Source organism: Rhagoletis pomonella, unplaced genomic scaffold (genome assembly GCF_013731165.1).
Source record: "Rhagoletis pomonella isolate Grant_MI unplaced genomic scaffold, Rhpom_1.0 Rhpom_scaffold_00006, whole genome shotgun sequence".
In the NCBI taxonomy this organism is placed as follows: domain Eukaryota; kingdom Metazoa; phylum Arthropoda; class Insecta; order Diptera; family Tephritidae; genus Rhagoletis; species Rhagoletis pomonella.
In genome coordinates, this window is record NW_023458560.1 from 29,459,509 (window position 1) to 29,484,624 (window position 25,116).

Consider the following 25,116-nt stretch of genomic DNA (forward strand, 5'->3'; position numbering starts at 1 on the left):
ATGTTCTATGTCAAGATATGAAATTTGTTTAATGTGAATACATGTAATTTATGTGCAACCCTGTTTTCATCTCGCTTTGCTTCGCTGTCCGCTTGCTCCGTTATATTTTGAAGTATAAAATCGTAACTTTTCGCCAAACGGAACCATTTTGCTTAAATTTTATCGGACCACGCGTTGCAAGCGGGAGCGAAAACTGGGGTAAGTGTCGAAATATGTATTTTTTCCCTTTACTATTTGTACTTCTTTTAGAAATAAACGGCTAAAAAGCAAGTTCTACTCCAGCTCCCTCATTATTGGTGTGTGTAGAAATTTTATTTCCCACTATGGTGGAACGCCCGCCGATTCATTTCTTTGGAATTTATTAAGAAATGCTACGTTCGCCGGTACGTCGTAGCCCTCGATTACAGCCAGAAAATTCAACGCCAGCCGTCCAAACTACAACAAAGGTTACAGAACCAAGTGCCAAACCTGTGCCCGCACCAAATACCATATTTGCAGCGAAACCAAAGAGCGCTCAGGTAACAAGTAGATCACCTTCCAAGGCAGTGCAACTTAGCGCTCCAACGCGGACCACTTGTGTTGCCACCGTCGCCACCACTGCCACCGTCGCCGCCACTGCCACCGTCGCTGCCTCCACCGCCGTAGAAACAACCGTTACCACCGCTATGTCAGCACCAACTACTACCATTAACAATATAGTCAGCCCTGCCCATCAGGTACGCGAAATTTATACAACAAATAATAGTGCCTTTGCTAAAACTGATCCGTGGAAGGTCGTGTGTGCCAGCACCACCCCAATCAGTGTCGCACCTGCCAACGTCGCCCCAATCAGCACCGCCTATGCCAGCGCCCAAATCCCCAATGCCTCTGTCAGCGCCGACGTCACCAACGCCTCTGTCAACGTTGGTATCGCCAACGCCACCTCGGTTAACTTTGCCGCGCCAACCACCATGTCGTCAGGGGCTTCTCCCAGCGATATATGTAATATGAACTTACTTTTGTCCATGCAACAGCAAATTTCTAGGTTAGAAGTTCAATTATAAGATGCACAAACTAAAATTGCAGAAGGCGAGCGCCAACGTTTAAATACAGTTTTACCGCAGTTGACGTTGCCAACTGCAGCACCGCCACAGCCAACGTTTACAAATACAAGTGCAAATAATTGCTGCCAAAATGTACCTCAAAATTGTGCCGTTATGTTTACCGGGACATCAGGGGCTCCGTCAGCTACAGCCGTGCCGTTTAGCATTAATTCTGTAATACATAGTGGTGCTATGACATGTAACGGGCCATTCAATGGGTCGCCAAACACTACTGTTACGAATTCGTCGTACAATCGTGCAACTATATTCCAGTCACAACCTATCGTTAATCCACCCGTTACTTCGCATGTTAGACAGCCGGTTCCGTGGGGTGCCGCAGCAAACTACGGTCCATCAGCATGGTCGCCAGCAGAACAGCACAACGATGTACTAGCCGTCACCTCTGGGCCTGCCGCCACGCAACTTCATGGCTCGTCAGCTACGTCGTCGAGTCCTGCAGTATCATTTAATCATTTGCAGTTACCACGAAAGATGCTGGATTTGCCACAATTTTCCGGGCAGCCAGAGGAATGGCCTATATTTTACGCGTCATATATTGAGTCAAGTGCTGCTTACAACTACACAAATTTCGAAAATAACACTGGTCTACAAGGGTTTTGCGAATAAGACGGGACCTGGTGTTTCCGAACGGATTTTCTTTCTGCGATCAATTTTCCCTGGACTCCTAGACACAAATACACCCCCTGATCTAAGGGTGCATGCGATTAATTCGGCATAGGGCTCATTCGAAAGGGCACGATTTAGCCTTTAATTTCTGACATATACAAAGTTTGTAGCACGTTAGGGTTCAGCTCTACAATTTTTCAAAAATGGCCAAAAACGCTGTTTTTAGGGGTTTCAACCCCTTTTTTCTCGAAAACGTGACGTGATGGGAAGTTTTGGACCCCGGATTCGTGTTCAGAACGAAAAATCCGTTCAGAAACACCAGGTCCCGTCTTATTCGCAGAAAAAAAGTTGAAATTTGTAGACCAGTGTAATCAACGTTTAAATAAATGCCTCAAGGGCGAGGCAAGAGAAGCGGTCAAGTCTTTGTTGATACATCCAAATAATGTCGGTGCGATTATAGAGCAGTTGTGTTGTAGGTTCGGTCGTCCTGAACAGCTAGTTCGTAGCCAACTAAAGGCGGTACGCGATGTTCCCTGTATTTCAGAAGCCGGTATCTATAAACTCATTTCGTTTGCTATGATTACTAAAAATCTAACCGTGTTTTTGCAGTCAATAGGGGAAGACAAGCATTTAACGAATCCGACATTGTTAGAGGAATTAATTGCAAAATTGCTCTTTAGTAACCGGTTAGACTGGGCAAAATATTCCGCTTCGATTCACCCACATCCTACTATTGTTAATTTTAGCAATTGGTTATCTGAGGTCGCAAGTTTTGTGCAAATGGTTCAAGATCACGAAGGTCGAGAGCCGAAGCGTCTGGCAGTATTACACGCTGCGGGGGACCAACGCGTTTTAAAATGCGTCTTATGCCAAAACGAACATAGGGTTTCAGGGTGCCGCCGCCTATTTGAAGCTACCGTATCTGAACGATGGAAAACGGTAAAACGTCTACGTCTGTGTTTCAGTTGTCTTCAACCTGGACATGCAACTCGTAATTGCCGCCGCCGCAAAGTCTGCCCAGTTGAAGGGTGCCCTCGGTATCACAATCATTTGCTGCATGATGGTGAGGTAGGTGCTCTGGTCCCGTCTACTGCTGCCGCCGGGACACGATCTGCCAACAGTTCCGTTCTCAACTGCTCCGCTCACACTCATGGAAATTTGTTGTTTCGGATAGTCCCTGTGACACTGTACGGCCCAAATAAACGCATTGACACGTATGCGCTCTTGGATGAGGGTTCATCGATCACGATGATGGACGATTCACTTGTGCAGGAACTAGGGTTAAAGGCTAAACCAAGCAGGGTGGAGATCCAGTGGTTCGGAGGTAAAGCAGTTAGTGAAATGGTGGCTATCGTTAATCTTTGCGTCAACGGTCTGGGTATGAAGAAGCGCAGTTTACTTCGTAACGTACACGGTGTCGCCGATTTGAACCTTCCTTCACAAAGCCTTAGTAGAAGGGATATATGCAACGCCACTAGTTTTAAAGGGAAGATGCCTTTGCAGCCTTACGAAAACGCCATTCCCAAACTTCTCATCGGACTAGACCACTGCCACCTGGGATTGCCTACCAAGCCACTGGTAGTAAATCAAAACGGGCCGTACGCTGCATTCACGGACTTGGGTTGTGTCGTGTTTGGACCTTCGTATAAAATGCCACTAAGGAAGCCGTCGTGTCTTCACGTCAGTACATCAGACCATCAAATGCGTGACATGATAGAAGATTATTTCAGCACGGAATCTTTCGGAGTGAGAGCTGCGCCACCCTCTGAGAGTGCAGATGATGTACGAGCTAAACGAATCCTTGAGGCAACAACGGTCAAGATACTTCATCGTTATCAAACCGGCTTATTGTGGAAGAACGACGTCGTCGATTTGTCTGAAAGCTACAACATGGCGCTAAAACGTTTGATAAACATCGAAAAGAGAATCGCCCGGGACCAGGAGTTCGCTAAAGCTTACCGGGACAACATAGATAGCTACGTCAAGAAAAACTATGCGCGTAAGTTGCAGCCTCACGAAGTCCTCGAAAGCAATCCAAGGACATGGCATCTTCCTCATTTTGCGGTAGCGAACCCACACAAACCGGACAAGTTCAGACTTGTGTTTGATGCCGCAGCAATGTCACATGGAGTATCATTGAACTCCCAACTTCTCAAAGGGCCTCAAGAATATCGACCGTTGTTATCTATTTTATTTGATTTTCGACAGGATGCCATAGCCGTGTGTGCAGATATTCAGGAGATGTTCCACCAGGTGGTGATTCGGACAGAAGATCGATATGCCCAGAGGTTTCTGTGGCGCAATTACGGAAGCCAGGATCCACCCGACGTTTACGAAATGACTGTGATGACCTTTGGAGCAGCGTGCTCCCCATGCTCAGCCCATTATGTTAAAGTGACAAATGCCTTGGAACATAGCGCCCACGATGCACGGGCAATTCGAGACATCACCGATTATCATTACGTCGACGATTATGTTGATAGCTTCCCTTCCGCCTCAGAAGCCATAAGGATATCGCAGCAAGTGAAGGATATCCACAACGACGCAGGTTTCCAGTTGCGAAAGTTCAGATCGAATGCTCCGGAAGTCGTTACTGCTTTGGCCGGAGAGACGTCTATGTTGCCATTTAAGTCTAAGGAAAGTATGGACATCGGCAAAGTTTTGGGAATGCTGTGGCATCCGTCAAATGATCACTTCACCTACCGCTTAGAGTTTCACAATGTCGATGCGTCCATTATGAGAGGTGAGCGAAAACAAAACGAATATTATTGAGTATCATCATGTCTATATTCGACCCGCTGGGATTCCTGTGTCATTTCACAATAACAGCCAAGTTAATGATGCGCGAAATGTGGAAACGAAACTTAGGTTGGGACGAGCCAGTTACGGGAGAAATAAACGCAATGTGGAATCACTTTCGGAAGCAGCTGCTCAACGTTGGGGATTGTCAAGTACCGCGCCATTATTTCCGGATGGGAATACCAGAGTCCCTGCAATTACACATATTTGTCGATGCCAGTGAAGATGCATTTGGAGCAGTAGCGTACTGGAGAGCGGAGAATTCAGCCGGCGATGTAGAGGTTTCCTTAGTTCTGGCCAAGACAAGAAGCGCACCCCTTAAGCTGCTAACCATTCCGCGTTTAGAATTACAAGCCGCATTGCTGGGGTCGCGAATGATGACAACCATAGCGGGGGAACATACTGTACGCTTCGATCGATACATCCTTTGGAGTGACTCGAGAACGGTGCTCAAGTGGATATCAAGTAAGCATTGCCGCTATAAGCCGTTTGTAGCACATAGAATAGCCGAAATCCTCAATGTTTCGAAGCCGTCGGATTGGAGATGGGTGCCAACAAAGCATAATATTGCGGACGAGGCGACGAGAGTAAACAGAGACGTGAATTTAAGTCCATCTTCCCGCTGGTTTACAGGACCTGCATTTTTATATTCAAGCGAGCAGTTTTGGCCAACTGATAACGTAACCTCTGACCTTTCTAGCGACCAGGAAGAGCTTCGCCCAAAATACGGACTTATAATAACTAAACAATCGTTAATAAACTTTGACAGATTTTCAGCATTCAACACAGTTTGTAGAGTAATCGCCTGGGTAATCCGGTTCATAAACAACTGCAAGCCAAAGAAAAGAAGGACAACTATTGCGACAGATTACGGATTAACTGCTGTGGAGATTGACTCAGCTGAACGCCTACTGTGTCGACACGTTCAGCGGGAACAATTTGGTACTGAAATGAACAGACTGGGAAAGGGACTCGCCGTGCGAAAGGATAGCCCTTTGTACACACTCACGCCGTACATTGACGATGAAGGAACTCTGCGTGCCTGTGGTCGTCTGGACGCGATCGGCTGGCTGCCATATGAGACGAAGCGCCCAATTATTTTACCACCCTTACATGCATTCACTAAGCTTCTAGTAGCTCATGAACATAGTAGAATGATGCACCAAAATACAGAGGCCACAATAAGCATAATACGGCGGAAGTACTGGATTCCCAATTTAAGGAACTGTTTACGCGGTATCATCAGTAGCTGTAATGTATGCAGGATAAGAAAGGCGCGACCTGTTACGCCGAAGATGGGACTGTTGCCAGAAGACCGTGCGACACCTTATGCGCGGCTATTCACATATACTGGACTTGATTACTTTGGCCCGGTAAACGTGACCATAGGACGGCGAACAGAAAAGCGATGGGTAGCACTATTTACGTGCCTAACCACAAGGGCCATACATTTGGAGCTTGCGCATGATCTTTCAACCGATGCATGTATTATAGCGATCAGGAACTTCATGAATCGAAGAGGTGTGCCAAAGAGGATTCGGCCGGATAACGGCAAGAATTTCGTTGGCGTGGCTGGTGAGTTGAGGCGGGTGTCTGATATGTTTGACTGCTGCGCATTGCAAAGCGTATTGTCAAACAAAGGCGTTGAGTGGGTTTTTAATTGCCCGGAGAATCCCTCTGAGGGAGGAGTTTGGGAACGGATGGTGCAATGTGTGAAGAAGGTGCTGAACCATACGATGAAAGAGATAAGCCCAAAGGAACATACATTTAACAGCTTGCTGGTTGAGGCAGAAAATATAGTAAATTCGCGTCCGCTGACTCATTTGCCTGTGGCGCCAGATCAAGAAGAACCCCTGACGCCGAACCATTTCCTGTTGGGTAGCGCGAACACAGCACAAACGCCAAGTTGCACCGATCCGCATATAGCTAGGCAGATGCGAGATCGGTTTTGGAAACGATGGGTCGAAGAATATCTACCAACGCTGATACGTCGGGTGAAGTGGTGTTTGCCCACAACGCCACTGGAGGAAGGAGATCTTGTATTTATTTGTGATATGAGGCAGCCTAGAAAGGAGTGGCGGCGCGGTCGGATAGAAAGAGTCTTCCCCGGTTAGGATGGGCAGGTTCGTCGGGCAGATGTGTTAACCTCTACCGGAATAGTCAGGCGTCCTGCATCCAAGCTGGCGAAACTGGACGTAGCTGTTTGTGAATCTGGCTCGATTCACGGGGGCGGGGATGTGGATGATTAGTTCAGTGTTTTAACGTTTATGATGAATCGATGTTATTGCCTAGTATGTTCTATGTCAAGATATGAAATTTGTTTAATGTGAATACATGTAATTTATGTGCAACCCTGTTTTCATCTCGCTTTGCTTCGCTGTCCGCTTACTCCGTTATATTTTGAAGTATAAAATCGTAACTTTTCGCCAAACCGAACCATTTTGCTTAAATTTTATTGGACCACGCGTTGCAAGCGGGAGCGAAAACTGGGGTATGTGTCGAAATATGTATTTTTTCCCTTTACTATTTGTACTTCTTTTAGAAATAAATGGCTAAAAAGCAAGTTCTACTCCAGCTCCTGCATTATTGCTGTGTGTACACATGCTATGGCAGTAACACTTCGATTACGTCGTCATCGATTTAAAGGAGGATGGCTCCGTGTGTTTTTGATCGTCATTGGGCCCGTTCATAAGACGTAGCTGTTTAGCTCATCTGCTATGAAACTGCTGGCAACCGTTGAACCCTACAATTACGTCTTAGAAACGGCTTGATGAATATGCTGCTGAAATTGCAATAAATAGAGATAGTTGCCCCGATAGTATTTAGAATTCAACGCTGAGCTGTCGTCGTCTTGAAAAAATCGTTCAATGTTATAATGAATTAAACAGTGTATAATTATATAGCAAACATCTTAAAAAACATATAAATATCTGGAAACGTACAGACATGTTCTAAAATTCGAAAATTTTAAATCGACTCGATTTCGATAATTTTCTCGATCGTTTTTAACCCAAAAATTTACAAGCCTCGCATTAAAATGATTTATTTCATATCGCTGCTGCTTCTTTTACAGTTTTCAATTAGAATAAAAGTATTTGGAAAATCGATTCGGGTTCAAAGTTTCGAATTCCAGAACATACCCGCTAGTTTTATTATAAAATATTTTAGTTACTTTATCCCATCAGTAATATAAAAGATAATAAATTTGTTTGCAACTGCCACCTAACAAAGCGGCGTTAAATTTAATACAAGCAGCGTAAGTCTTTTCGATCAGCTGTTTAGGCTAAGCCCAACATGTTGAGTACAGGAAGCGTAAAAAGTTTAGGCTGAAAAAAATAGCTGAGCTGAACTACTCAACTGTGCGTTTCTAAGACAAATTGCCAACGGTTAGGCAACAGCTACGTCTTACGAACGCGCCCATTCTTCAGGGAGTGCACCAAAATGATTCTTATGCACCAGGTTTAAAAAACTCACGACTGGGTAGTAAACCGAACACCCCTTTGGAAGAGAGCTAATGTGAGAAGACAAACCTTCAACAGTGGGTCATGCTCTAGGCTTGGAACCCGGCATATTAAAAAAATCCAAGGAAAAGACAAATTTTTCCATGCATGTATACATATATAAAAATTTATTGAATTGTTTCAATGTGTGAATTTGACCACCAATTCATGGTACCTGTAGACGTACTTGCCAATAAGTAGAATGTTTTTTATCCATTTGCTCAAAGCTCAATGCAATCCACTTAAAGATGAGTTTCTGACTAAGTTTTGTATTATATATGTTTTTTTTTTTTAATATGTATCCTATTGAACCAAGTATATCTATGTACAAGAGACAATTTTTTCCACTTTCCAGCCCAACGATTCTCCAATTATGTTACCATTTTCATGCGCATTCGGTTCTTAGGGAGCAGCTCAGGAAACACTACACTCTTAGAGCACAACCTTCTCCTGAAGTAGTTCAGCTTTTGATATCGTTTGTGGGGATGCATTATGTCGCAAATAGGAATCCACTACCCGACATCAGTCATCATTATTTAAAAAAAAATTGTATCGTTTTCTCCAGAAATATCATTTTTTCAAAATATTCAGTAAGCCTGTTAAAAATAGGTACATTTTTTAGCGCCGAACAAACTTTTCCGTAGTATTTTTCATTGTGAAATTATTTTACAATTAGCTTAAACACTTACAAATCCTTTGAACATACTTACATACCTACATGCATATAAAAAGAAACAAAGTGAAATAAGTCTTTTTATTTTATGGCTATTAGCTACACAAATACATAGTTACCTACATACACACGTACCTATGTATCTAGTGCCGACTTAATTACAAAATAAATACCACATTGTCTGTGGCCGCACATCTCTTTGGGTACTTGTTTACAACTCAAATACGGCTTCTTATTTCAAAGAAGCTGCTATTTACATTTACGTGCTTTCTTAGCTTTAAAACGTTTGGTTGACAATTTGTATCTATGTATAACAGTTTACTACAGAGCTTTTGTTTATCTTTTGTTTGAGTTAGTTGTGTATTATTGCTGCTACAGACACTGATACATCGCGTTAGCTTGCCATCTACAACTTTCATAGGCAAAAACATATGCACATATTTATATGTTACATACATACATACATACATATAATCACTGAAGTTGGTAAGAATGAGACCAATATCCTCTACCTTTAAATTAAACTGCTAACAAAACACCTTTTGTGTCATATTTAAAAAAAATAGGATACTCATTTACCTTGTATGGAACAGTACATCCATAAATGAATATACATATATATATATCAACAACGTCAACCTGAATAGGTACACTTGTATTTTCAAAAATCGAACTTATTACTTGACTAGTGATTGTCGAAGAAGGACTCCAGCCTTTTGATTGGTCTTCAATTTAATTAGAAATTTTTGGTATTGGGTTTTGCTCTTCAGCGACTACCAGAAAAACGAACGGATCTACAAACAGATATGGCCAAATAGAATTCTTTTTTCCCCACGGCTTATTGTCCGCAAGACAGAGCTGACGCCTTAATCAAGCCGGTATTTTATTTATTTAAAAGATGTACTATGCCAATCCTTTCGAAGGAACAAGGTCCCTTGGAGTGTGCTGAAATGAGATATGGTTTTGTGGTGTCCTTGGCCATCGAAGGATAAGACACAATCGAACAAACAATCATGCGATAAAATCTCTGTGTACGGAAGTCCTATTAAGCCTATTGTCAAGAGTGATTCCCAGATATTTTATGTCGGCGGAAGATTCGTGATTGCAACAATACTGATAAGGTTTTACGAGCTCACGCTGAATACGTTATTGGCATAGCTATTTAATATTATAAGGACTGAAAAATAATACTGCATACTGAGATTTTCTTAATTTCACTCGATTTCAATTGACTATGTAGGCTGGACTTGGCTTGACCTGCCCGACCTGACAAGTCAAGTCAGGACTTAAGTTAACTGGACCCAACTCGACTGAATATGATTTTACTAGACTTGTATTTACCTTACACGACTTGATTTGACTCGACTTGACTTTCCTTGAGATTACTTGACTTGGCTTGGCTTAATTTGACGTGATCTAGCTTGACGTGGCTTCACCTCAGTTGACTTTTCTCGTCGTGACATGACATGGGTTAACTTGATATGACTCGACTTGGCATAGATTGACTTAACTTGGTGAAACGTATCTTGAGCCGACTCGGCTTAACATTATTGCATTGAATTGACTTGGCTTGTCTTTTCTTGACACGACTTGATTTGACCAGGTTTGACTTTCCTTAACTTGCCGTGACCTGACTTGAGGAGGCTTGAACTGAATTGACTGGTATTGTCGTGATATTACTTTACTTAACCTGCTTTGACGTGACTTAATTTGATTTTACTTAACTTGACTTGACCTGACATGACTTGATTAGACTCGAGTCGATTGATTTAACTTAACTTGACTTGACTCGACCTAACTTGATTTGACTAGTCTTTTCATAGCGCGACTTGGTTTAACTCTTCCTGACTTTCCTTGACATGACTTCACGTGGCTTGGCTTGCCGTGACTTGACTTGGCATGACTTAACCTGGTCTTGTCGTTACATGACATGACTTAACCTGCCTTGTCTTGAGATAACTTAAATTAACTTGTTAAGACGTTATTTGATGGCTTGGCTTGACCTGAATTGCGTTATTTTGTCTTGTCTTGATCCGACACGACACGAAAGTAAGAACAAGTATGATTCCTACTTTTTGCGGCCCACATGTGCGAAATCCCGATTTCTTCATCTCGACAGCGAGATATTCTCGCCGTTAAAGGCGGCCAGTAATAAGTGGAAAATGCGTATAATTTTTGTTGAGAATTTGTTTATGCTCTGTGGTAAGTTTCGTCAACAATTAACTACTAATATTCTATTGAGCGCAACGAGGTTGCACTTTAAAAAGCGTTCCTATTTTAGTGAAGCAGAGTGTTGACTTAAAGAAAAACAATGCCTTGCCTTAAGTGGCGTTCTTTTGTGTAACTTTCCCTGTGAACGCAAGTGCATGTATCTATGTACATATATGCGTGTGTGGGTGCACTCATCCACTTCAGCTTTGAGTTATTTTACACCTTATTACCTCTTCCTGCGCGCAAAATACGAAGTGGCTACCCATACCCCGAACCAAGAAAATTACAGTATTACCAAGGACAAAGCAGTGGATTTGGTGTTTGTCTAATAGCAGCGACTGTCTACTTAATAGCGAGATATATAGCTGCTAATATAAAATATCTGTCTTTCATCCTATTCAGCGCCGATTAAGTACTCGTACCCACCCTTCCATATTGTCTACTTTAAATACTTTGAGCTGTTGGAGTATGTACGTGCGTTCGTGTGCGTGTTTGTGTTTGACTATGAGCTTAGCTTAATTTTGCGTAATTTATATTTTATGCCTTTAAGTATCTTCCCTACAATATGTTACATGATTTATTGTTGGTTTTATCTTTGCTGTTGTTGCTGCTGCTGCCGCTGCTATTACTTTTGTAGCCGTTTTTCCTCGGGCAGCGATTGCTTGGTTTGTACATACAGACAACTGTCATTTGTATTGTGCTGCGTTGTGCTTGTTGGCCATTGTTCAAGTAGATTTCTGCTGAAAGTAAAAAGGTAGTTAATATATGGATGTAAATTAGGGTGGTACTTAAATGTAGGAAGCAAAATTTGTATATCAGATTTCCTAAGCCTCAACCCCTACGTCGATGCTGCTTTAGTCGAATATATCACATATAAATTTCGGTCCCGATTGGAGATGGTTAAAGCGTGTCGCACAGGGGGCAAAGTTCAGATTCCTCTATGTAGACTCAAAAAATTTAAATAATTATTTTTTTTCGTCTAATACCCAAAGTCGATGCTACTATGATCGAAGATATCACATATGAATTTTGGCCCCGATTGGAGTCCGTTAAAGCGTGGCGCACAGGGGTCAAAATTCAGATTACCCTGTGAAGATTTCTTAACCGACTCCAATCGGGACCAAAATTGATATGTGATATTTGTGACCGTCGTATTACCGATTGAAGGGGTGAGACTGAAAAGAATCGCTCATTTGATTTTTTAAGGACCACCCTAATGTATATATACCTATAGATAGTTTAATTTACATATTGTAGGCTTTGATTGTCTTTAAGGTAAATGAGTTAACAGCTTGTTTTGGTTTACATACCTGCACAGCTGTGGTAGGTTTATTATACTCATGTATGTACATATGTATGTGCGGTTTGACTGGTTATATAGTAGATACGTATATCTAATTGACTGTTTCAAATTTCTTTTGTTGTCGTTAGCTTAATTAATTTTTACAGCTAAGAGCAAAATGCTATGCTTGACAATGTATTTGCCGGTTGTAAGGACATTATCTATGCCTTCGGGAAGAAATTAACTGTAGCTTATGTTATGGTATTCATTTTAATGCTGCCTGAGTAGTAGTAAATTTTAGTTGCCAAATCGATTTTTGTATATCTTGTTGATTTTTGTTGTGCTATGAACAAATGCTACTTTTAAAGACTTCGGATAAATTTTCACTCGTTCATTTTGAAGCAACTTTTCGTTAGAGTCAAAACAAATGTAATTAATAATAACAGCTTTATGCAGCAAATTGAGAATGCACGGATGCAAAGAAAACTAAAAAAAAAAATTTTATTCTTTCTTGTTTGAAACAGCACAAAAGTCACCTGAAGCTAGCAAGGACCAGCATTGCCAGCGATCAAATCCCTTCTCCAGGCAAACCCATTTACATGCGATCTAACAGACATAAGTGCAAGAACACCACCAACTTTTACTGTTTTCTGGTTGACTTTTAATTTCGGGTTAAAGTGCGAGTAGTGCTTTTAAAACGGCACGTATAAGTGCTAACTGGAGTTGTCAAACTCGCCAATGCGCCAACCAGCCAAACAATTAAGTTGTATATTAATTTTTCTGATTTCTCCGGTACCACATAAATAATGATCAGTTTAAAAAACAAAATTTTTTTACTTACATAATTTTAGTAATTCTTATGAGCGTTGCCACATGTATAAAACATCAAATTTAACTTGAATTGTGGCAGCTAGAAATTAAAATATATATCAGAATATGGATATCAGACGAAAGTGGTGTAAGAAGGTTTTCGTTTTTGAAGAGGGTTGAGTTAGGAAAAGCTTTTTCTGGAATATTTTTTTAAGGTGTTTAGGCGTGAATGTTGACACCAGGCGCCTAAATTCTTGCTATATGTCCAAAAGTTTCCCTCATTAACTTTATGCAAGCTTTGCACATGCACTTCTCAACTGCCATGTAATAACACTTTCTTAAGTTATAATTTGATGGCAGTTCGAAGTATGCTCAGCCTAGTCTGATGCACCCTCCTCACCTTTTTTGCACTAATAAATATTTTTTTTTATATACATACATGCAACCGTACTGGTCTCCCCTCTCACTCAGTTATTCAGAAGGGTTGCTACCAGTGTTGCTGCGCCGTCTCAAGAAAATGTATCACCGACCTAGACAAACGTGTATCCAAATGTATCCAATTTTCTTTTGTTCCATCCATCCATCTATCTCATAATTTGTAAGAAAACCAAGCACTTTAAAGAAAAATAAATAATTTAACCCATCCTAAGGACTTGGAATACATGTACATAATATATTTTTATTTTTCATAAAATCAAACATTTGTAATTTAAATTTATAAATTACATTTTGCAAAGTAAGTATAATAAATAATAATTAATATGTTACATTTCGACTCTGCAAAAAATTTTAAACTAAAAATACATTTTCTACTAATAAAAAGCATTACGGGCTCACATTAATCTATTTTAAACATTTTATGTGTAATTTTTGATCTTCGCGACAAATTTGGTATGTAAAAGTAAAGTATGTGATATGAAAGAGATTAGTACAGAAAGAGTATCTATTTACTTTATTTATATATTAAGATCTTGCTTAAAGCATCGTTTTTAGCTAATTAAAACACTCGCACTTTTATACCTATTTCGGAGAGATCTCTTCATATGTTCGTTCACAAAAATAAAATGCTTTAATTCCACGCTTAAGTAGTGATTTTTAATACATTTAGAAAACGTAATGCTTTCTACCATCTTTAATTAAAATCGATTTTTAAACGAAGAAAACTTTATCGAAACTATAAAATTTTGGCCTATTTAAAAAAGTATCCACATTTATACTGATCGGAAAAAATAAGTATCTCTCAAAAATTCGTCCAAAAATGTATCCAATTGGATCTTTTTAGATCCAGACGGCATCCCTGGTTGCTACGTTTGAAAAAAATGTATTCAACTTGAACTATCAAGAATGTGGAGTCGGACGTAAGAGGTTTAAGAATTTTTAGTTTGAAAATATTTTGAAGAGTGTTGCCACCTGTTTGAAAAGTAGTATTTAATTAAATTATACACAAGATATTGTAGCGCTCCTGGCTCGTCACTGTGTCAACGCAGGTCCCACTATCGCATTCCTAACGCCAATTTTTATGCCAATAAACGTTTACACACAAGTTGTGTTATTACTCAGAAAACTTTTTATTAACGTCGATTAAATTACTCTTACAAAAAGTTAGGTATCAAAAGTATATCTTCGCGCACTCATATATATATTTTTTATGAACAGTTACCAAAACGAAAGGAAAAAGAAAATTGTGTATCTATATTCTAGAATGTTGCAAGAAAAAAAATGTCAATATCAAAACGAAGTATGGTTAAAGAGTGCTACCAGATTTTACATACAAATATTTCTCCAACTAAATCTTAATAACTAATGCTATGGTGATATACCTTTTTGTCGCCACTATATGTACAAGATAATATATATTTTAATATGAATGTTAAACAAAGGAATCGTTCGTAAAATTCCTTTGTGTTCAAATTATTTTGTTTTAGGGTTGCCACCTAATCAAAAAGTCATATTAATCCAACTATGTACATACATATACATATACTACGCCAAGACATTTCTTACGAAGGTCATGAGATATGCACTACCATTTCGACTTTGGAAAAAATGAGATGTCAAATTTATGTGAACTAATGTTTTAGTTTTTGAGGCTAGAACTTTTTATCGATAAAGGGTGATTTAAAATTATACAAATCGAACCTTGCGAAACTTCTCTTCACTTAGAAACGGCTAGACGAAGATAGATGAAATTTGGCACCAGAATCGCTTACAGCTCCGGATTTTGAAAAATGTTGCCATCTGTTTAAAATATAAATTAAATTGTGGAGTTTTAGGAAGAAGTTTCACTTCAGTCGCGCCTAGGATCCACACATAACTTCTTTTTTTTGTACAGTGTTCATAAGAATATGTTTACATATGTTTACGATGCTCCTCTGCAATAACGACGCAAATCAGAAATAAAAAAAAAAAATACGCCCTTGCTACTGCTAACTGACTCATGTCTCTAATCCCTGTCAGGTCTCTACTATTTACGTTGGTAATCCTTACTACTACTTTAATAAGGATTACACATGGATTAGACAAGGATTAGTGATATGAAACAATTAACAGGAGCAAGGATTTTTTTGTTTTTCATTTTGAGTTTTGTCGTTATTGCAGGGGTTATCGATATGTTCATAGGAAGTTATCTACAAATGTACACTGGCGGTCATTAGAATAGACTCGCCAAATTTTTAAACTTTTTATTCAGTCAACAAAAAAATTGTCAAAAATCAACGGTATTTTCTAGCCACTTGAAACTTGCATTTTATTGTCCTAAAAATGGGCTACAAAACTGCATAACAGACATTTTTCTAAAAATTCTTCATAAAAAGTTTAAAAATCTGTTGAATTTTTATAATTTTTGTATAATGTTTGAAAAGGGATTTATATGGTGTTTGTTGTATAGCTAGCCAGGCTTTTATAAAAAAATATTAAACATAAAATAAACCATGAAAATATAGCCAAAACCCTTCAAAGTAAGGCGAGTCTATTCTATGGACCGCCACTGTATATAAGTACATACGTACATTTATGCCATAATAAATGGTTTTTGCTGCCTGCCATTAGTTAATTAAAATGTTTTGCACTAGCTAAAAGCAAAGGACGTTAATTCAGTGTCTGCAGCTGAAAGCCTTTGTTACGTATACGACCTGTCAGTTTTCGGTTTCGTGATAATTAAGCTAAGCTTCTAGCACATTAAACCTTGCATAGAAAACAACTAATTAAATCCTTATTTTTTTCAGGTATCAACATATGCAAATCCCCAGGGGGCAACTAATGCATTTCTCTGCTGAAAGCTGCCGATTTTGAACACTCGCTGCAGTCGCTGAAGTGATAACAAAAAAAAAGCGAATTAAGCGCCGCACTCAAAGAGCGCTTCAGAAAATATTGTGGAAGTGCATGTAGTGGAAGGCAAAGCATATTAATAGTAGACAGACAAGGCATTAAAGCAAGTGAAGCTGTCGAGTCTGCAAGCTTATACAGCCACAAAGCTAACGGACGCCATTGGCGAGCAACGCTGATTGTAAAGCAAAAAAAAAGATATGATGCCGCTGGATAGAAGCTTAACATAGACATTAAAAATTTGTGTGTTTGTGTGTGTGTGCGAAAATAGCCGGAGCAGAGCACTTGAAAGCGAGTTAGTAAAATAAAACACGTAAATCAGTAGCCATATCGGCAACAGTAACAACAGCAAACAATAATGTTTAAAAGCAAGTGCTAAATTAAAGTGAATGCACAAACAACAAAACAGTAACGCAAGCACCGTGCCAATGTTGCTGTGATACTACTGACAATGACAGTGAATGAGAAAGGCGCTAGAAATAAAGTGGAATAAATAAAGTAGAGTGCTCAAGAGAATAAAGTTAAAAAATCTAACAACTACAACCAGTGGAAGATTTTGTACAAAAACAAAAAAAAAATATTAAAATGTGTCGAGCGTTGGTTTTCTGCTGACAGCAGAAGAAATTAACGCAAGAGGAATGGCAAGTCACGGCAGTGGGAAAAAGGGCAGTAACTAGCAACACCACTGACGTCGCGAGATTTTCAAATGAATCAATTTAAATACTGAAAGTGTCGCTAGACAAAGTGAAATGCAGAAGATATAGAGTACGGCTGAAAGCATAGTGGGTTGCGGAATGTCAGCTGTTTGCAATCAACTTAATTTGTATAGCAAGATAGATTGCGCAGGCAAAGCGAAGCGTAAATGACGCTAATCATATTACATTTGAAGGCCTATGAAGAGTACGAGGTAGAGAGAGAGAAAGGCGAACAGAGAGAGAGAGAGTAACAAAAATTGTCGACGAAAATAGGCAAGCTGAAAAAGAAGTAGCTTATCTCGGAGCAAAGCGGAAGCAAATGAATGACACTATTACAAGCTGATTATAGTTAAGGCGAAGCAGAACTTTAGCCGGCAAGCAAATACACAAGACACAAGAAGAAAATACAATCGCTTTGTGGAATTTAAGAAAATATTGAAATATAGCATACTTTCGGGCTGAAACGAGATTAAAAAAGCTTCCTTTTGGCATAAAATAAGAAATTATCGCACTTTCAGGGCACATTTCATACGAGCAGGCGCAAAAAAAAATTAGACCAGCATGTGTCGTCATCACCCATTCAAATGCTGACATCGCCTATTGCATATTTTAGGGCGCATGCTGCTAAACAAATGCGACTGACACATCGTGTACCACATCACAGTAGCACGCGCGCCATGTTCCATACATTCACTAGCCCAATATTACGACCAGCAGCCATCCTCATCCTCTTGGCCATCTGTCGGCTAACGCTCACCTGCCCAGCTGAGGTTTGCATGTGCAAGTGGAAGGGTGGCAAGCAAACGGTGGAGTGCGGCAGCCAGCAGCTGCCCAATATACCCGAGGGTATGGATCCCGGCACGCAGGTACTCAACTTTTCCGGCAATAGCTTGCAAGTGTTGCAGAGTGAACGCTTTCTGCGCATGGATTTGCTTAATTTACAGAAGATCTACTTGTCACGCAATCAGCTGATACGCATACACGAAAAGGCCTTTCGTGGCCTAACAAATCTGGTCGAGTTAGATCTCTCGGATAATATGCTACAAAATGTACCCACCAAAACATTTCAGGACTACAGCTCGCTCATGCGTCTCTCGCTAAGCGGTAATCCGATACGCGAATTAAAGACGTCAGCCTTTCGTCATCTCTCGTTTTTGACAACGCTTGAGCTGAGCAACTGCCAAATCGAACGAGTCGAGAATGAAGCCTTCATTGGCATGGACAATCTAGAGTGGTTGCGCCTGGATGGCAATCGCATCGGTTTCATACAAGGTCCGCATATACTGCCCAAATCGCTGCATGGCATTAGCTTGCAGAGCAATCGTTGGATGTGCGATTGTCGGCTGTTGGATGTGTATGCATGGCTTAAGAATTACGTGACGCCGCAGGTGGAGGAGCCCAAATGCATAGAGCCACCACGACTGAAGGGTCATACGATCAAGTCGCTAAATAAGGACGACCTCGCTTGCCTGCCTGAGGTGACGCCAACATCCACGTACACAGAAATCTCAGAGGGACGCAATATGTCGATTATGTGCGTGGTGCGCGCCATACCCGAGCCGCAGGTGCTGTGGCTCTTCAACGGTCAAGTGATGACCAACGAGAGTCTGATCGATAATCTGCATATGTACTTTTATATTGATGAGGGTGGTAGCGCGGAGGAGAAGCGTAGCGAGATTTTCATTTACAATGTAGGTCCCGAAGATAATGGTACCTTCTCGTGCGTGGGAAAGAACATTGCAGGCATCACATTCAGCAACTACACGCTGCGCGTCATAACCAAGGAGCCGCCTGTGGTGAACGAGGTATCCTTTCCGCGCGACTACATGAACTACATTATGGCCAGCAGCACCGGAGCCGGCGTCATCTTCGTTGTGTTGCTCTGCACGATCGTGATTAAGTGCAAGCAAAGACAGCCGAACAAACGCCAAAAATTTGCAGGTGGTGGTTCCGTTACGAATGTGGTAGGCGGCGGCAGCGCGCATTCAACAAACACAAATGCCAACGAGACGGCGTTGATGAAGTGCTCCTCGATACTCAACGATGGCGAGTCTATGAATGGCGGCGCCGGTCTACTGATGGCTGACGCAATGACGCCAACGAAAATGTGCAAAGAAAATAGCGGCGTCATTATTGGTGGTCAGATGAAGCAAAATCTGCTGTTATATGCGCCCGCTCACTACCAACAACAAACGCCAACAGCTGCGACGTTAGCAGGCGACAACACTGGCAAAGCGCTACAGCTGAGCGTGAGCATGGCTGGCGCTAGCGGCATGCCGCCACCTATTTTGGTAGGCAATGCCATGAGCTACTGTTCGCCACCTTCGTCAGTGCGCAACTACCAAGAAAAGAACCCCGATTTAGTAAACGACGCAGAGAGCGGGAATCACAATAAATTGAAAACAGCGTCCTCACTGGACGGAGACTATGACGCGGCTAGCGACTGTTCGGGTCCATGTAGCATACAGGGCATGTCAACGACACCAGTTCCCTTCGATAGCTGCTACCAGCTGGCGCCGCATTATGGCTCACAAATCATACAGCCAGCGAATATGCAGCTGAATTCTGCGGCCGCCTCACGCTTTGCCGCCATGACAACATTGCCGCGTGGCATGCAACTGAAAACTGTAATGAATACCGTTTGTTTCTTGGGACAGGACGGCTTTGCGTATGACTACAGCAACGCGCACATGCAACAAGCCCCGTCACCACCGCCTTCGCATCATCACCTCCAACTGCAGCCACAACATTCGCTAGGCGCCGAACCTTCACAGTCCCAGCACATACAACAACAGAACTATTATCGCACCCTGCCACACAATCGCGCGCACAAACAGCAACAATTTGCCGCCTCGGCCGCAAATCCTGGCATGCGATACAGCCTGGAGGCTGAGTTTCTGCAGCGTTCCGGCACACCAACGTACGACAAGTATATGCCCAATGTGCGCTTCACAGCCGAGGGCTATCCGCAGGCACAACAACAACAACAACAACAACAACACTTGATGCAGTATCCTTCACCGCCAGATGGCTATAAGAGCAGTCAAAGTCCAGCGCCAAGCATGCATGACGGCAGCGCGGGCGGCTGCGGCACTAGTAATGGTGCCTCAACAATCTCAACCGCTACATTTCAACAGTGGCCACCTTGTTTGCCCGGCTATCACGTGCAGGCCATACGCTACCCGCCAACTTTTGTTGGCGTGCTAAGCCCGCAGGCACACACACAGCAGCCGCATATTGTGCAACAGCAGCACAAATCCACATCAACGGTTGTTCTAACGCCCAACGGTCAAACGAATCAAACGCAAGTGCCCATACCAACAACATCCGCGACGTTTACCACAACGAGCACTAACACTGGCCCCACCATGTCCACATCATCATCATCAGCTGCTAAACGTTTTGTAGCCGCACAAGCTGACGCCTCTACCATACCCGAATGCGATGAGAATGACGTTTCGCCCACCACATCGACTGCTGCCAGTAGCAGTAATGATGGCAACAGCAGCAGCAGTAGTAGCAGTAGCAGCAGCGCAACCACAGTGACTATGTCGGCAAGCAATACAACAGCAACAACGACAGCCACTGCAACGGCAACCGAAGAATCCTCAAAGCTGCGTCATTTACATGGACCGCTAGCTGATAGTCCAGACGAAGGTTACGTTGGCGATTCGCATGAAGGTTCAGATATATGACGACGCGGCGCCAATGGCAGTTGTAAGGGGGTTAGTAGTAATAGTGTTACTGCATGTTCGCTCAAAATGGACGACTCAGTGGAGCTGTAGAGCAGTTTTTCAAGTAAATATACAGACAAATATAGTACCCCTAAGCATACGCATTTCGAAATTATGGGTAGAAAGATACGCGCGCCGGTACATTTACTCAAATAACATACAAATACAATATCTAGAAGGACACATGCACTGCCCACAGTTGTAATCATTAAATTGCATTAATTTAGTGCTTTCAAGCAGTAAGCACTTATCCGTGAAACGATGCGGTGGTCAAAAGTGTGCAGTGGCTTGGTGCTGCGGCATCGCATAATGAACCTTAGCATATGAATCCCTTTCTACACTAGCACTCTTCTAGGCTTTGTTTGCTCGAGGGCGGACAATTACATTGAAAAATTTATGTCCTTGCTAAGTATCCAATGGCTAAGCAAAATTATTGGTCTGTCTAGAGCCACATACTGTTACCATGTATTTACTGTGCTATGTAAAGCTATTCTACATATTGTCGGTGATACCGAAAAACGGTCTATGTCTAGTAGTAATCTTGACACTTTTTATGGTCTATTACGTGCACCGGAATGCATCTGTAAATCTCTACACCCTAATAAACGAATGACAAACTGTCTACCTTTGGCTGATGAAGATGAACGGTTGCCAGAAGCGATCCGATATAGATAACAGATCATTTCAGTACCAGAGGTAATAAGTGACATAGAACGTTTTGCACGATATAATTATAGCGAAGCCACGAAGAGGAGTAAGGACGCTAGTCCTACCTAATAAAAATCATTCAACTGCGAACATATTGATGCTTTCGCATTCCTCAATCCTGTGCTGGCTTGTTACCAGCAGAGCATTTGTCGCTTCTATTTAACCCTAATTCGGCCACTCGTCGATTTTTGTGAACATCAACTTTAATATATCATATCCCTGAAATTCTTTTAAAGTAAAATTTTAAATTAAAAATTTAGTAAACAGTTGAAGAAAAGAATTTTCTTATGTGTTTCTTGTTTCATTGAAAAAGAAACGGGAAATAAAAAAAAAATGGGTTTATTATTAATTGTGTACGGTGATAAGTAAAATCAACTTCGTTATTAAAAGTCTTTTAGCGTTTGAACTTACGTACTTTACCAGTGATCACAAACCGCCAAGTGGGATACAGTTTTTAAAAAAAATTTCTTTTAATTTTAGTTAAAAACCAGATGTGTATTCTTAAAACATCGTACATGCAAAGCTTTTGGCTTTAGTATTTGTTTAATTCACTAATTTTGCCATTTTAATTCTGGCAACACCAGTCTGTTTGCGAACTTTTTGTACCATATTGTTACTTTTATACTTGAAGTAATCCAGGATTTCTCATATTCTTCAAGAGCTTTCTGTTTTACAACTAAATTCTATGTGCTCTGTTGCAGATGGAAGTTAGAAATCATTACTGAAAAGTATAAGTACTCTGGTTCTCCTATATTTCAATATTTCGGAGCCCTAATTTGCATAATTTATTTAATTAAACTCTGTACTTTTATTTAATTTCCTTTTGCGAAATTCCTTCGGGCGCGTAATTCTAATGGGGATTTTTTGGCATTTTAATTATTTTTCATACCACTCTTCTCTATTTCTGTTGTCTTCTTTGGCATCGACGTTCGTAGTCAATCAAGCGTTAAATTAAAAGAAAGTTTTCTTTCAAAGGCTGTAGCGTCCGTTGTGCAGGCAGAGACTCAGCTCGCCCAATTGAGCATCCCTTTAATACATATTTTCGTTAAACTTAATTTTTACAAATAATTTTGAATACCTTCTGAGGGTAGGGTGACTAAAGCGTAGGCAGTAAATTTTAAGCTGTTTGATTTTATTTAGGATTTGAATGCATATACAATTTTTTAAAGCCAATTGTATTTAAATATGTGCCACTTACTGATAACATTATCTAACAATATCTTCATCGATAAATACTTGATTGATAATGGCCTTGCTTATTTAAAGCTTTTATTATTCCCGATAATTTTATAGAAATATATTTACATTAGGGTGGTCCAACATATTTTTTTTTCAGCCACACCACAGAAATGAAAAATATCGAAAAAAGGAGACCCATATTTTTTTATTTTGAAATCGGTTAAATACCGTGGCGCCAGTGATTTGATACTTTATATCGGCAAAATAAATTTTTTCGTAAGTATTTAGAAAACTAAAAAAACGGGTATCCTTTTTTCGATATTCTTCAATTCTGGTGGATGGTAGTGAGAAAATGCCAGTATATGTTTGAATGTCCCTACATAATATTTATATAAATATATTTTTATTTAGTTCTAAAAAAAGGAACTAAGTATACTTGAAAATATTTGAAATTTTTTTTTAACATTTTTATTTTTATTTTTATTTTTTAATATTTAATATTTATTTTCCACCTAAGCTAAGATATTTCTAGCGTTGATGTTTTTTAAAATTTTTAACGACTTTTTATCGGGGTTGAAGAGAATCGATATATGTATTTTTGGCGATATTTTTTTGCATGAATATAATGACACCGATTTTTTGTACATTTTTACCAATATTGTTTGCATTATCTATTTATGACTGTTGCTGGAAACAAAATATTTATAAGTATAAAATAATATTTATCAAAAAAGTTGCCGAGGAGTTACTTTTCTTACGTTTTTCAAAATAGTTAATATTAGAATTCGATAATTTTACCGATATTATTATCAAAGTAATATTTAACGGTGTTGCAAGAAAATATCCATCGATACTATATTGATTATATTTCTGCCTTTAGATATACCGATCACGTTTAGGCATGCATATTTTTTATCGATATTGGTAAGAAACTGAGTATTTCGTTGATGTTATCATTAAAAGGTGTTCACATTAGGCGATTTTACAGGAAACTTTAGAGACGATTCTTTGAATAAAAAGTTGCCTGCCCCCCTACTTCATTGGAAGCGATTAGTTGAAGGTTCGTTCACACCAGGCGATTGTTGCTGTCAACTAAAAGTTTCCTGTGAAGTCGCCTCATGTAAATACCGCATTAAAATACATATTTATTGATATTTAAGAATCTTTATCAATAACATGTTCGATAAATAACTTCTCACAAGTTGTTTATATAGGTTTTACAATCAAGATCATTATTTTTATCGTTATTTATTTTCAAAGTATTTCACTTTTTATCGGTGTAACAAAAGAATATTTTATATTATATATATTTTTGTCATTAACTAAAGCTATCCTAAAGTTTTTTTTTCATATTTTTGTCACTGCTGGAAAAAATTGATATTTTATTGCATATATGTAGACTGATATTTGTATCCAAATTATACACGATTTTTTATCGTATATCTATAATCGTTACATCACAATTTTTGTACAGTTTAATCGATATTGGTAACACAATCGATATTTTGTTCCCGCTGTTGTTAAAACATTTATCGATATTTGAAAATATTTATCGATAGGTACTTTTGATAATAAAAAAATTTCGTTTTCCATGCCTTTTAATAATCTGGTGATATATTATTTCGATCACTTTTTTGGCTTAAAATATGACGGTAACGATTATTTTTAACATTTTTATAGATTCTGGTAACAAAATCAATATTTTATAGATGTTTTTTTTTTTTTTTATAGTTATCGATATTTTCATTGAAATAAAATTCTGCAGAAATTTTTTTCGTAGAGTTTTTAGAGTTTTGTTGTTAAATGTATCGGCTACGACGAATGTAGGCATTTACAAAACAAAACAAAATTTTTTTTTTGAATCCTACAAAAATAAAAAGACACAAATTTATCGACAAAAATATTGTCTTGCAGTAGACATATCGAAAATGGCAAATGTCACATATTCAAAAACTAATTCGCATGCTTTTTCTTTCCACCACATTTAATTACAAAACTAATCGTTCTTTCAAATATCTCATGTAACTCTACTTCATCAACGAAAAGTTTGACCTACATTTGTGTTACTACTTAAAAACTCAAACGGAAAACTTTTGTTGGCTCACATTTCAAAACTATAGATTTTGCGCTAAATAGACATAGTATGAGTCGCCTAAGGTTACCCTTTAAGCAACTAGTTGCTTAACTTTGATTTCAATCTACTCATAACTTCTGGTCAATACCAAGAAAAATGGCGTATCAAATTCGCAAATCTGGTCACTTTATTCAATGCGAAAGTTAAGAAAATAAAAACGATCGAAATATAAGCACCGTTGAAGAGAATGCAGTGAAAAAAAAGTTTAGGAGCACAATTAAATATTTTAATTTTTTTTTTGTGAAACAAAAGATTTCTTTCAGCACTGAGCTTTTCCAATCGTATTCTTACCGTCCATTGTCTGAGTTCGCAAGTTGCTTGCCCACTCCCACCCGACATAGAATTTAACCTCTAATTC

General features: G+C 39.8%; 3 protein-coding genes across 3 annotated transcripts in view; 2 read left to right on the top strand and 1 right to left on the bottom strand.

The window, feature by feature from the left end:
- LOC118740561 overlaps positions 1–25,116 on the bottom strand; it is a 613,337-nt gene that overhangs the window by 55,685 nt on the left and 532,536 nt on the right. The gene's annotated exons all lie outside the window — the stretch shown is intronic.
- On the top strand, positions 369–6,622 carry LOC118741860. The gene is made up of 4 exons (XM_036473834.1): positions 369–981; positions 1,045–1,647; positions 2,884–4,452; positions 4,539–6,622. The coding sequence occupies exons 1-4, from the start codon at positions 369–371 to the stop codon at positions 6,620–6,622; spliced, it is 4,869 nt and encodes a 1,622-aa protein (XP_036329727.1).
- On the top strand, positions 16,220–21,647 carry LOC118740562. The gene has a single exon (XM_036472153.1). It carries the CDS (start codon positions 17,588–17,590, stop codon positions 20,696–20,698), a length of 3,111 nt encoding a protein of 1,036 aa, XP_036328046.1. The 5' UTR covers positions 16,220–17,587; the 3' UTR covers positions 20,699–21,647.

Bases quoted from the DNA above. Each gene is read 5' to 3' on its own strand.
- LOC118740562 (XM_036472153.1), top strand. From the start codon at position 17,588: ATGCTGACATCGCCTATTGCATATTTTAGGGCGCATGCTGCTAAACAA.
- LOC118741860 (XM_036473834.1), top strand. From the start codon at position 369: ATGCTACGTTCGCCGGTACGTCGTAGCCCTCGATTACAGCCAGAAAAT. The intron at 1,648-2,883 runs GTGCTGCTTACA...TGTTTCGGATAG, and splicing joins CGCGTCATATATTGAGTCAA to TCCCTGTGACACTGTACGGC. The intron at 4,453-4,538 runs GTGAGCGAAAAC...TCACAATAACAG, and splicing joins CGATGCGTCCATTATGAGAG to CCAAGTTAATGATGCGCGAA.